General features: G+C 40.5%; 1 protein-coding gene across 1 annotated transcript in view; it reads left to right on the top strand.

The window, feature by feature from the left end:
• The window catches only part of agtpbp1 (ATP/GTP binding carboxypeptidase 1), a 156075-nt gene that overhangs the window by 81730 nt on the left and 60057 nt on the right, over window positions 1-14288 (top strand). Inside the window, exons 7-11 of the mRNA XM_084332840.1 lie at window positions 2334-2480; window positions 8386-8523; window positions 9060-9153; window positions 9328-9365; window positions 11222-11430. Coding sequence (XP_084188966.1) covers window positions 2334-2480; window positions 8386-8523; window positions 9060-9153; window positions 9328-9365; window positions 11222-11430 — 626 coding nt within the window. The remainder of the gene's footprint in view (window positions 1-2333; window positions 2481-8385; window positions 8524-9059; window positions 9154-9327; window positions 9366-11221; window positions 11431-14288) is intronic.

Raw genomic sequence — 14288 nt, 5'->3', positions numbered from 1 at the left:
ATGAACAAAACAAAGCCAAGAGAACAGTTTTGACTCTTCAAATAAAGTGCTTTGTCAGCAGATAAAACATTTGACGCTATAGGAGAGGAGACTGTTGTGGTCTTGGTGCATGAAACAACTATTACTTGGCATTTATAGGACAGCACGCCTCAAAAAGAATTAAATAAACCAAACAAATCATCTCTGTCAAACGTCTTTAATTTTGCAAACGCCTCGTCAATAGGTACAAGCCGCGCCGGTTCACAAACTGCAAGTTTGTTGGTAAAAGACTACATGCCGCCGGCGCCTTTGCAGCTGGCTTTGGATTTGCAGCAGCTTAGCCTTTAGCTGATTGCGCGCCGTCGTCGGATTTTAATACACCATCGTAGCGGTGGTGATGTTTCAGGTGACTTATTAGGTTGTTGCCCCTTTCCCTCCTCGTGGAACTTCTGCATTTGTTACAAATAGCAAGCGAACTGTTTTCCTCTGAAACTTTGAAAACGTCCCACACTACCGACGACGCCATGTTTGTTTACCATCTGTGCTGCTTCTGAAACTACGTCACAGCCAGGCATGAGAAAGGGAGCGCTGGATTTGTGAAAAACTCCCTCTTCCTAAACCACACGCTATCAGTCGTACCACAGTACTGGCAAAATGGGAGGAGCCTACAGTAAAAACAAACACCCTTCATCCCAATCCACACACACCGCATTTCTTTTAGTTCATACTGGCAGCAGCTTTCAAGAAGAAACGCTTTTGCTAGAGAGACAAACCTTTCCATGTGTTCCAGGATCTCCTGGTGGAAATCCAGCAGAGACGTACCTGAAACGGGTTGAAAAAGATCTAGGAGTTGAATTGACCTAAGCTTTGAAAGCTATAAAGCAAGATCTTGAGAGATGGACGTCAGTGCGGGGAGAGCAGAAACATACTCGCAGATTATCTCTCCTTTTCCTCTCAAATCTCCACAGCAGGGGTTTAAGGAAATAAATGAATGCATTACTGTGTTTTTGTGGAAAGATAGAGAATCTAGAATAAGTACCCCTTGATCCTCCATTCATGTGAGGTAGCTAAAGAACTTCACAGACGTCAGTATGTCTGGCCTGTCCCTCCCCACATGTCCAATTTGGATGAACCCCTTATTTACTGCTGAAGAGAAACCTATTGTCAACAAAGTATGGCAGCAAAATAATATTATTACTCGGCCAATTGATAGTTGATGAAAATATTGTTGATTTCAATTAATTAACATTAAGTCACAGTGGGGGAAACATCTAGAGGTATCTTTTACCACAGATCAGTGGGAAGAGATTTTGCAACATTCAAATTGTTTAGGTCATATATAACTCCACAAAGATAAAATAAAATGCATCGAAATGATCGGATATCATGTTGGCATGGCTGGTGGTGGGACCAATTGTGGCACTGCCCAGCAGTAAATTCATTCTGGGTTGTTGTCATACATTTTTTATTTTATTAAATATTTTGTGTAAATATTCCAGTACACCCTACAGTGTGTTTACTGGGCAGTAAGGTAGGTGGAATCAATTTACCTATCTCAAACCCGCCCTCTTTTCTTGATCCTCCAATCACAGCTGTTGCTTCCCTTGGACAAACTGCTGATTGGGCTAGCATGTCTCTCTCTCTGTGACAATACTCGTCCACTGGAAAGTGAGGAAACCTGTCTGTTTGAATTTGGAGAACTGGCTCAAGGAATATCTGGACTTGGTCTCAATGGAACGAGCAGCTTCCACCACCACCACTCTCTTGAATGTTTTTCGACTTCAATTAGATCATGTCATTCACACACCACATCTCATTTAAATACACCTTCTTGTGGAAGTTGCTCTCTATAAATATATTAAACCTAAATAAAACAACATAGAAATTATGTTTGTGTTGAAATGACATGGAATGGATATGTGCGACTGTTGTCAGTCGGTAATATTAGTTCAACCATTGGTGGAAACTAGGACTGCTCTGCTTTCTTTTCCCTTTCTTGTTTTTCTTGGTCTCGTTTGGTTGTGTGTGTGGTTATGTATTTGTGTATATGCATTAGGGCTGACCTCGAATAGTTGACTAATCGATTGAAAGGAGTCGTAGACTGCCAATCTCTCAGTCGAATGCACAAAAGAAAAAACTTACATCAGACATTAAGCACCCCCCACAGCCTAAATGGAATGATCCCCCCCAAAGAACTGCCAGTCGCAAATTTTGGCCTATCAAAGTCGACTATACAAATCCTTAGTCGGGGACAGGCCTAGTATCTATATAATATATATATATATGTATATGTATATGTATATGTAAAATAAAATAGAAAATGGAAAGAAATATTGTCTTTATGTCTGTCCTAGGTGGGGTTCGCAGGATGGAGATGTTTGTGTCCAAAGGAGGGACAGTTGTTTTACTCCAGCTACTGGTCACTGCCAGCAAAGACTCTCCTCCTTGTGAGGACCTGATGCTACAGCTGCACTCACTACTGGTCAAAGTCGGACCATCAGGTAGAATAACAGTCTCTCTTGTGCCCATACTTTCTGTGACTCAAACAAACAAAATAAAACGCCTATCCAATCCATACCCAAAGTAAATTGAAAGCTAATCTTGAACCATTTGTAGCACATGCTTACTTTTGGTCTCTTTTCAAAGGAGACACTCTCAATTTATTCCAAAACAGTCAGAATCAGTACTACTGTCATAGAGTCTGAATTATTTTGCAAACGGATGCCTGCAGATGACTGTAGCTGACAGTTAATAGCTGGAAGACACAATGAGGCCATAGCCTGAAGTCTTACATAGTACAGGTCTAACGTTGATTTAAAGTGCAACAGCAATATACAATGTACAGGTGATTAAACTGGGTACAACATATATAAATGAGTACCATTGAGTAGTGCTAATCAGATGTATGTACAGAGTTGTAGAATAATATTTACAGTGATACAGATATGTAGGATGTAGTATACTATCTACATCCTGTTATCTGCACTGCACACTTTTTAGAACTGTATATAGTAATCTTTATTTTAGTCATCTTATTTTATTCTTATTCTATGCTAATTTTATTCTATATATTATTGGAAGCTGCTATGGTCGAGGGACCACAACAAATAGAATTTTACTCTTTCTTGCTGTAAGGTACTGAAATACGTGACCATAAAGGAATCTGAATCATAAGACAGTATGGTAGTAGTCATACTGGCGTAACTAGTATGTACAGATATAGATCTAGTATCTGCAGATACAGTAATGTATGTACAATGATTATGTGCAGGTTAGTACGGTGAGAATAAATACATATAAAAAATATATATATATTAGTGCTGTCAGGCGATAATTTCTTTTATCTAATTAATTACAGGATTTGTAATTAATTAATCTAATTAATCGCATTTTAATCTCATAACCATTTTAGGCCTGATATTCTATAATCATATTTCAAATTGCATGTGTCCGGATGGCAGAATTCAGTACTGTATCTACAAAACCTTCTGTTTAATCATCTTCCATTTATTCATTTGCTTAGATTTTTCAGGTCTGGTCAATTTTAGCATGGTGTTATTCACAGTTAACACATTCCCTGCCACGCACTTTCAGCATCTTATACCATTCTCTGCCAGTACTGTAAGTCTATGGAGATGTTCACCTTCTTTGCAGGGCTATAACTTTTTAAATTGTATTGCTAAATTGACATTACTATGGCCCATTCAACATCGATTATCTATCGTTCAGGATGTAGGAATGTTTTACTTTTTCATTCACACATTCATACGAAAATACCGTCTAGAATATAAATATGTTTTTATCGTTTTCTGCAGTAATTCCTAGAACATGAGATATAGGCATAAATGCATATATAGATTATCAAATGCCGTTTGTTACCGATCCACGCTGTTGTGAAGGGCCAGATTAAAGTTGAGAATCTACATTTATTGTTTTATATACTTTGTATATTATTTATATATACACGGTATATCCCTTTACCTACGTTCAAACCAGAGTAATATTCGCTCTCCTTATTGGATAGCGCCCTAGGCTCCAGGCAGTCTCGCACTCAGACAGGTGCAATGGGCGAGTTTGGGGCAAGTCAGAACATGCCCGGAGACAGTGTATTGATACCAGACAAGGACTGAGGTTTGGAACTAGATAATCATTTAAGTATATATGCTGGCGCAGGTGCGCCCAGCAGTAGTTCATCAAGTTCGTCTAAAGCAGCAGTGTGACAAGTTCGGTAAAACAGTGAAGTGAGCAACCGTGCGTCTAACAGAGTGTGGAGAACCACGTGCGAATAGAATAGTAAAAGTGTCAGAGTTTAATGAAGTAACGTCGTTCGACCTAATCTAATGTGAAGTAAATAGTAGCTCATTTATTGTATATCGTGCAACCCAGTTCGTTCGTGTGTAGCATTGGACATGTGCACAGGAGAACCAACGTCGGCGATTGCAGAACCATTACTGGTTGGATTATATTGATTTGGAACGTGTTACCCGGAGAAGAGCATCGTTGATTTCCACTATCGTTTGGGATTCAACCTCGTGAGGATTACAACTCGGGCTGGCCTCGTGGACGGAGGCTGGCTAACTGTCATCAATGCTATCGAGCATTTGGATTACAATTATTGCTTTGCTGCTGATCAAGGGAGTTTACAAGGACCGACTCCTGTACCTGGAGTCTCTTTATTCCTTATTGAATCAGACTGAGTATCCGAGCATTCCTCTACCCTCCAGGCCTTACACCCCCGGAGGGAACCCATTGTCTCCAGGCGGTACCAGTGTTGCCCTATCTAGTTGCTACTGTACGACAGGTGGTGTCAACTTAGACCCATCGTAGGATTCCTGCTATTCTTAGTGACTCATGCTATTGACTGACTTTACGTATATTCTTCGCCATACAAGCGCAACCCTAATTCTCATTCTGTAACCTAACGTTGCCTAATAATAATAAATTACCCTCAAATCCTATTTCCTTGTCAATGCCGTGTTCTTGTGGGTGTTCACCATCTATATTTGATGTACTGTCTGGCCAGTAATTAAAGTACATAACTAGCAGTGGTTTAATCTATCACAATCTTTAATACAGTCAGGGTTTTGTAACCCCTCAATTACACACGCTATATAAAAAGTTTCAACTGTACATGGTCCTAAACGTTATGACTGATCATGCGCGGGTGAACGGAGGGGGGGGGGGGGGTGTCGTTTATAATTCCGTGATCGTCGTTAAATGCTTTATGTAGTATGGGTGATATATAGATCAGAGCAGTTTGCATGGATAATAATAAACAAACAGGCTGAAAGTCACGGCAGCCTCCTCTTACCGTTGGGCGATGAGACTGGAGCAAAAAGATCCCAGTTATTTGATGGGGATCGAGTCGATCCATTTCCGGTTTGTATAATACTAATACACGCCCAAATCATGTCGATTATTGAGTTATGGCTGCGATCCATATCCACAGTGTGTGGCTAGAGCCCTGCGACGATATGCGAGTGGCCGGACCATTTAGGAGACGCACCGAGATCCAACCGGCCATTTCCGGTTTGGCAACTCGCCGATCATCCACCAGGGGGCAGTATTGAAGCGTTGCAGAGTTGTGCCGAGTCCCACTGCATCAGACAAGGCTCCGTGAGGGAAATATGAATACCATGACGAAAATATGAAATATGATCACAATAACGTCGTACGCCGTGGATTGGCAGAATTCGCATGAACTTGAAACATGTCGTACAACGTGATTGGCGGGGAAAGTGTTAAAGATAAAAATTGATATTCTCATTTGGTTCATTACAATTTACTCAAGCCTAGTAACAGACACAGTATTTCTGACACTGGGAACACATTCCCTGAGATCCATAGATGTCCCTAGAATCAGATACCAAGAACATGCAAATGGACCATATTAAAAAAAAAATCTGTAAATGTGTATTCTACGTGCTAATGGATGAATGAGATGAAAAAATATTTAAATAATAAAAAATAAATTTATTATTATTATTTTTTAATAAATTTTGAGTTAATTTTCATAACGCGATAATTTGCTGTGTAATTAATTAATCAATCTAATTAACGTGATAAACTGACAGCCCTAATATATATATGTACGGTATATACAGCATTATTGTACATGCTATCATACAGAGCTATGGGTTATATGCAGGTGTATATAGAGGGTGTTATATGCAGGTATATTCAGACAGATATGTAAGTGGTAAATATAAAAATATAAATGTAAATATGTGGTATATACTGCACTGTTGTACATGCTGTCATACAGAGTATGGGTAGACTATAGTATGAGGTGGGTAGTTAAGATTGTTATGATTACTATGATTACAGTGCAGGACAGTTGTAGACAGTGAAGGCAGTAGGTAGGTATAACTTGAGTATAGGCAACAGAGTCCAAAGTCATACAGTATGGGTAACAGAGCCTAGGGTGTAGGCAATGGAGTCAGAATTCAGAGTTCATATGGTGGCTGTCAACGTGGCACAGTTCAGAGAGATGACACCGTGGGAAAGAAGCTGTTCCTGAGTCTGCTTGACTTGGAGCGGAGGGGAGGAGGGCAACAGTCCATGATTGGGATGAGAGGTGTCCTTGACAATGCTGCGTGCCTTCCTCAGACACCGTTTGTGATGGATAGACTCAATAGTAGGGAGTTATGTACCGGTCGCCTGATTGCTTTTACCAACGCGTTCGTGTTTCCGCGTCTCTGATTGGCCAGGTCATGTGACATGTACGCCCAATCGTGGGACCGCAAGTTTCTACACTGGTTAAGCTTAGGCGCTCTTTCGAAGTTGGTTAAGGTTAGAGTTTGTCTTAGAGCATGGCGATAGAACGCCTGCCCTGATTCCAAACTCTAACCTTAACCAACTTCGAAAGAGTCGCCTAAGCTTAACCAGTGATAAACTAGGCGTTAGGTAGTTTGCAGGCTGTTCGACCCGGAAATAGGCGCAGAACTTGCCGTCACACGATTGGTGCACATGTCACATGACCTGGCCAATCAGAGCGCAAAACGGAACCCGGAAACACGAACGCGTTGGTAAAAGCATAGACTCGTACCGGTGATGTGTTGGATGGTTTTCACCACCATCTGCAGTGCTCCCAGGAATTTTAATGCAGTATGTATGTTTGGTAAAACCAACTCAAGTAGGATATCATTCTTTCCAGAATTTCAATGGCTAGTGGCTGGCTACACAAACTGTCAATCATGTTCAGCATCAGCTGTGATTGGTCTTTGATTGATTGATTGATTGATTGAACATTTTATTAACAGATTGCAGAATGGGTACAATACAGTACAGCTCAATACACACAATTGTTAAGGGAATGCAGACCAGAGAAAGACTTTCGTCTTGTTTACATCAGGCTGCGGTTACACTAGGGCCATTTCATTTAGTTTCATTTCGCTTTTCAGAACGCTGCGTATTGGCAGGCAAGTAAGAGTTAAGTTAGACGTCGTTTTGTCTCGTCTACTATATACATGTAGTACAATGCCAAAGCAGTAGGTGGCGATGTAGTTCATACATGAAGGCCATTTTCAACCAATCAGAAAGGTTAAACGAGACACTCCACATCCTGCTCAATCTCAAAAGCCACCATCTTTATACCTTGCATGAGCCATTTAGCCTCATAGCATTTAGATTTTGTTAGCTTACGTGCTAACGTGATTGGGATATGCCAGTATAACAGTATAGCATTGTGGCTAGCAGCGAAGTAACATTAATGCTAGCAGAATGAATGGATGTAAACGTTATTTAACAGATTGCAGAATGGGTACAATACAATACGGCTCAATACAAACAATTGTTAAGGGAATGCAGACTGTTGTAGCTTGTTATATTAATCAGCGTCCCCAGAGCGATAGTTCAACTTGACTAACAGGGTCTGAAAGTAACGTTAGCTAACGAGCGACGCTAGCCAGCCAGCACCTGCGAAAACGAATGCCAAACTGATGATATCAGACGTTGATATCAGGAGCTATCAGTAGCTAGATAACATTAGACAACGCCTCATGTATTAAACAAAAGTGAATAGATGACTGGGCCATTTTGTTTAATGCTTGTTATGTTGAAAGAGGACCTCTGAGCTGCTCATGCAGTCGACTCTTGCGTGGTAAGGGTTTGTTGACATGACATGGGTCTGGGAGGGGAAGAATTTGGCGTTGGTCTCTACTGCGCATGGGCATTGGGCAGAACGGCTCTGTATCCGGCTCGCGCAAATTACATGGCACCATTTTCGGCGAGTTTCCAAAACGAAAACACCTTTTCAGCGTTCCCGCTAGGGAAACGCGTTTTCCTAACCATGGCCTCAGGGTCCCCCATTTTTTAGAGGTGAAACCAGTGGTAGTCACTTTCTAAAAGCTAAAGCTAGTTGGCTGTTTGGCCGTGACACCGGTGTCTTTCCCTCAATTTCCCCAGACCAGAAGTTTGGGGTCAAGGCACGTCTGAATGGAGCTCTGTACGTCACAGTCAACCTGCTGAAGCAGAACCTGCACAACCACAACCACAAGCTGCTACTGCCCTGCCTGCAAGTCCTCAGGCTCTACTCTGCTAACTGTGAGTTCACCATACTATACTATAACCATGCAATACCTGGAAACATCCTACCAAGTACATATGGAAGTTATTGCTTGACCAGTGGTAAATGATAAAAATGGTGAATGGCGCATTCATATAGCGCTTTTATCCAAACCGCTTTAAAAAAGAAAGTCCTCACATTCACCCATTCACTCACACATTCACACACCAACGGCGGAGGCAACCATGAAATGTGCCAACCTGCTCATGGGGAGCAATTAGGGGTTAAGTGTCTTGCTCAAGGGCACTTTGACACTGCCCGGGAGGAGCGGGAATTGAACCGGGAACCTTCCGATTACCAGACTTTGTTCGATTCCGCCTCCTCCCTGGCAGCGTGTCGAAGTTACACGCTCCTTGCATGGTTGACTCCGCCGTCGGTGTGTGAATGAACGGGTGAATGTGAGGCATAAGTTGTAAAGCACTTTGGATAAAAGCGCTATATAAATGCAGTCCATTTACCATTTAAAAATGTTACTGTTGCTGGTGATCTTTAATGTTTCTGTATGCGTCTGTAGCGGTGAATGCCAATTCGTTGGGGAAGCGTGGAGTGGTGGAGCTGATGTTCAAAATCATCGGCCCCTACAGCAAGAGAAACAACAGCCTGCTCAAGTAAACCCCCTGTCTTTTACAGCCTACAGTTGTGCGTGTGTGTGTGTGTGTCACATCAAACAACTATCACATAACGCAAGATCAATAGACAGTATCTCTTTTTAGAGATCTGTCAATGTCATCAACAGTCCCTCCTGTGGAGAGTTATCTCATCTGTCATGTTTGACTCAACAGAGTGGCCCTGGACACACTGGGAGACCTGCTCAAATCAGGTGAGTGCTTGTCTTTGACCTTTAACATTCCTTCATGATGAGTGTTGTGTGCATTCATACTCCTATACTACTGTGAGGTTAGTGTTACTACTATACATTCATATTCATCTACTATATTATTCTATATTTTATAAGAACATTATAATTATATAATATCAATATACCATATTCATATACTTTACATTCCTATCCTATTGGTGTTGCTGCTGCAAGGTTGAGAGAGCAAACAAGTAAATAATTTCACTCACTGCACTGTAAAACTGTGTTGTGACAATACAATTAATAAATACATATAAGAATATAATTCTGACATTCCCCTGTACTACTAGGTTAGTGTTATTATACATTCAGATATCTCTGTACTACTAGGTTAGTGATATTATACATGCATACCTCTATACTACTGTTAGGTTAGTGATATTATACATGAATACCTCTATACGTTACTGCACAATGTTGTTTCTTCTTTTGATTCTATTATATGTACCACTGTATTGCACATCGTTGCGGGCAAGACCACCCGCATTTCATTGTATACCTGTATGCCGTGACAATTAAAACTCTTGACTTGACTTGACTTGATACTACTGTTAGGTTAGTGTTATTATACATCCATATCTCTATACTACTGTTAGGTTAGTGTTATTATTATACATCCATATCTAGATTCATATCCTTTCTTCAAATTTTTTTTTTTAATCCTGACATCTCTCTCCTCTTCTTTTTCGTCCCCCTCTAACCTTTAACACTTTGAATGCCCAGCAGGGGGCGCACATTTAGTGCTTGAATGCCCACCATCCGCTTCAATGTTAACGTTAATATCGCCTAATCTATGTTTTAAATTATGGCTATGTGTCTAATCTGCCCGTCGCATTATCAATGACCCATTTCCAGTCAACATTGTCGAATCGGATTGTTTTTTTATCGGTTCATTTCCGTTTTATAGCATTTTGAAAAGCCCTCGTTTTCAAGAAGAAAAAAAAAACCTGATAAACGCTGATGTACTGTAATATTCTAGAACGTTGTCATTGTTCGGCCTATTTATGAATCGTTTCCAAATAAACGCTAGATTATCGATAGTATATGTGTACGTATGCACGCTGTAAATCGATTCTCTTATTTCCTGATCACTCGCACAGTCAAAACACCCATATCACATATAGGGGGAAAGCTTATATCTCCGTGAAAAAAGGTCTGATTATCCTAATACTGGTAAAATAGATTCCTTACCTGAGATCAGATGGTATCCAAATGGATTATTCCAATTCCTGATCGACCATTCCAAAAATTGATCCTTTTATTGATCCCACGCGTATACTGTAAAACAGCATATACACGCTGTGCTGAGGGTCCAACATGAAGCTGATCGGCCCCGGTTACATGTGTGAGAAGTAAAATGTGGAGTCCGGGTTTTTTTCCCCATGCATTTTCATTGAGTCCAATCCAAAAGGGTGAATTACCATCTGGGAGACGATAGGGGGCGCTTTTTCCACATCTGAGCGCCTGGGGTGGCTGATTTACCAGCGGTAGACTCGGTTGATGAAATATAAATTCAGATCGCTAAAAAAAACGAGAAAAAACGAATATTATCGTTATGGGCATTCAACCTGTGGGGGGTAAACCAGAGAAAACTCGGGTTGGGCATTCAAAGTGTTAAGACACACACACACACACACACACACACACACACACACACACACACACACACACACACACACACACACACACACACACACACACACACACACATACTGTAAGGTTAGTAATAATATTATATTCTTCATTTGGTGTGTAGTTTTGATTGTCCACTATATTGTCTCATAAATCTTCTGACTCTCTCACCTCCCTCCCTCCAGGAACAAATGCCCGTAATGCGGTGGACCATGCCTATGTGCCCTCCCTGCTGGCAGTCTACCAGAACTGGCACCGGAACGACACCAGTCAGCGACACGTACTGATCCGCAAGGGCCTGCTGGCCTGCCTCAGGAACATCACCAACATCAAGCTGGGCAGGAAGGCTTTCATAGAGGCAGACGGCATGAGGATACTGTACTACACTTATGCTGTGAGTTGGACCTCAGCACTGAGACTAACACCACTGGTAACTTAGGAGGTGGATAATGGTATTAGTAACCTCTTACACACATGGGTGCATGCTTACCAGCTGTTCGCCTGTTTTTAATGCAACATGCAACACTAATATCACCGACATCTAAGAAGGGAGATCCCCCCTTGAATTGGCCCTTCTAAGGTTTCTCTCCTCCACATTGCCTGTGGTGAATTTTTTCCTATTAGGTTTTAGTGAGTTTTTCCTTACCTTCGCGTGGGGTACGTCTGGGAGTGTTGCATGCATGCATTGCATGCATGCATTTATTATTTATTTTGAGTTTATGGACCTTTTGGTATTCTTGTTTTTTCTTGACTTACTGTGTTTTTTTTCTTCTTGACTTGTTTAAAGAAGACGTGTCTCTGTTAAGCACTTTGAGTTGCACTCCGTGTATGAAAGGTGCTATATAAATTAAGATTATTATTACCAAGCACCGGCCCGAAATCGGGCCATCATTCCCATCCACGCAAGTCACGGCACTTTGCGAACGTCGAAACATCTATTTGTTGCTGTTCGAACGCCACCTCACTCGACAAATTCTGTGCCTCGGTTCTCGAGTTACATGATGATATGTCAGGCGAGCGTCTTTTTACGCGCCGCGCGTCAGGATGACCACGCCAGACTATATATGCTCCAGAACTGATCAATCACCGCTGATGGCGAAAATGATTGGTCAGCGTTGTAGCCAACGAGTGTCCACTTCCAACGATACCCCACGTGCAAGTATAGGAACTATGTGAAAGTTGACGAGCGAACATGATAAGTGACTCAGACAAGCATGTGCTTCAGTCTATTCCTTTTTTTCGGTCGTTGATTTAGGATTTTGTGTGTGAGCTTGCCTTATTATGTACATTTGTGATAAAAAATATTTGATTTATTTGCAAGTCCACACGGGTGTTTTTGATTTGTCTGTAAATAAGACCGTAAAATAAAATACTTCATTCATTCATTAGAACGCACAGCGGTGGATGAGGAAATGGATTTTGGAACGCTTTTATTTTTGGCGTCTGTTTTACTAAAACCTCTCTCAAAGACTCATTTCTGAATGGATTGTTAAAAGAAATTTGACCTGTACTACATAAGACTTCAGGCTATGGAACCGCAGTGTTTTCCAGCTCATACCTCTATGCTGGAATAATGGAATATGGAATATTGCAACCACTAAATAAAAATTTTAGTACACAAGTTCAAGTTCAACTCTAGTTCAAACCTCTGTTACTCTATTTCATTAGCACTAAAAGTGATTTTCCTTTTTTGCATTAGTAACTTCAGACTGTTATCTTTCAAAAGAGACCAGGCTCATCCATGTGCTATAGCTTTGCAAAAGAAGTATGCAGTCCTCAAGTTCAAGTAAAACAATTGCCACTTTTCTGCCTGCCTGTTAAAAGGTTAAAGGTGCTGTAAGTGTTTTTTTCTTGTATAAATAAGTGTTAAATAGTTCCAACATTAATAACATTCCAACAGCTATCACTGTAGAGTGTTTGGTCTATAACAGGGGTCAGCAACCTTTACTATCAAAAGAGCCATTTCTCCCCCCCCTCCCACAAAATAAAATTCATCTGGAGCCGCAAAACCAATTTACCCTTAAAATGAAGATAACACAGTGTATAACATTTTATATATAGTTATCCCCAAGCATACCCCACATTTAGCATAAAACGCCTGACGATTGCATACCCAAAGTTATTTGCTATTTATTATACTTTATACTTATAGCACACAGTTTGTTGCATTAGTGGGATTATAAAGCAACAAAAATATATTTTTTTTTAACTTTGTATTGCTGTTTTTACCTGTTATAACAAAGGAAAACCTCAAACTCTTATGAAGAGGAGAAAAAAGACTGGCTGTGTAGACCTACTTTTAAATAAAACACAGAAGAGGAGACAAAACACTGGTGTCTGTAGACCGACTTTGAAATAAAACCCTGAACTATTCAGGTATATTTGAGTCCTTCCCTTATTTGTGGAACATTTATTAAATAAAAAGTAGTCCACTTTGAAAAAAGACTACCATGTGTAGACCTACTTTGAAATAAAACACAGAACTATGCAGCTCTATTTGAGTCCTTCCCTTATTTGTGGAAAATCTATAAAATAAAAAGTAAATTTTTTGTTGTTCGCAAATTTCTCACCACATATCAGGCATACAGGTAAGCCTGCATCATTAGTCGTGAAAGCAAATTAACCTGTCCACGCTGAATTAAACCCTCTATTTTCCTCAGACTTTCCTTTTTTTGGATTTATCCATGGTTAGCTTACTAGGGGGTCAGAAACTCAAGATTAGCCACTTGCAGACGGCAGGGAGAGGCGCGGGGTGTGACGTACTGTATATTTTAGTTAATGAAATATTTTTGTTGACTAAATATGTTAGTTGATGAAATATTTTTTCATTTCAGTGTCACAGTATGACATCGATCTCCAAAATAAGAAAAAAATATATTTTTTTATTTTTTAACCAGAGAGCCGCAGCTGAGTGGCTAAAGAGCAGGTTGCCGACCCCTGGTCTATAACATGGGTCTCCCAGTCCTTCCGCTCTGCAGTAAATAGAAAATACATTTTCTGGTATCCTTTCCCATTTTATCCAATCAGGAGGGAAAACCCTAGACATATTTACTTATTTCAAGGAATCTTGCCAAGCCAAATTTGCTTACTACACTGGTAGATTGTTTTATACTTGTTTCAAGGACACATTTGCTTAAAACTAGTTTTAATTTCTAATTTTTGTCAGACCATTTTTGCAGTGTGGAGTTCTCTCTCCTGATTGGATAAAATGGGAACGGGATCTTTAAACGTTTTTTAAAAGGTCAGTTTTCA

This window comes from Notolepis coatsorum (genome assembly GCF_963971535.1).
Source record: "Notolepis coatsorum genome assembly, chromosome: 1".
NCBI lineage: Eukaryota > Metazoa > Chordata > Actinopteri > Aulopiformes > Paralepididae > Notolepis > Notolepis coatsorum.
Note: the sequence above shows the minus strand (reverse complement) of the source record. Positions and strands in the feature narration are given on the sequence as shown.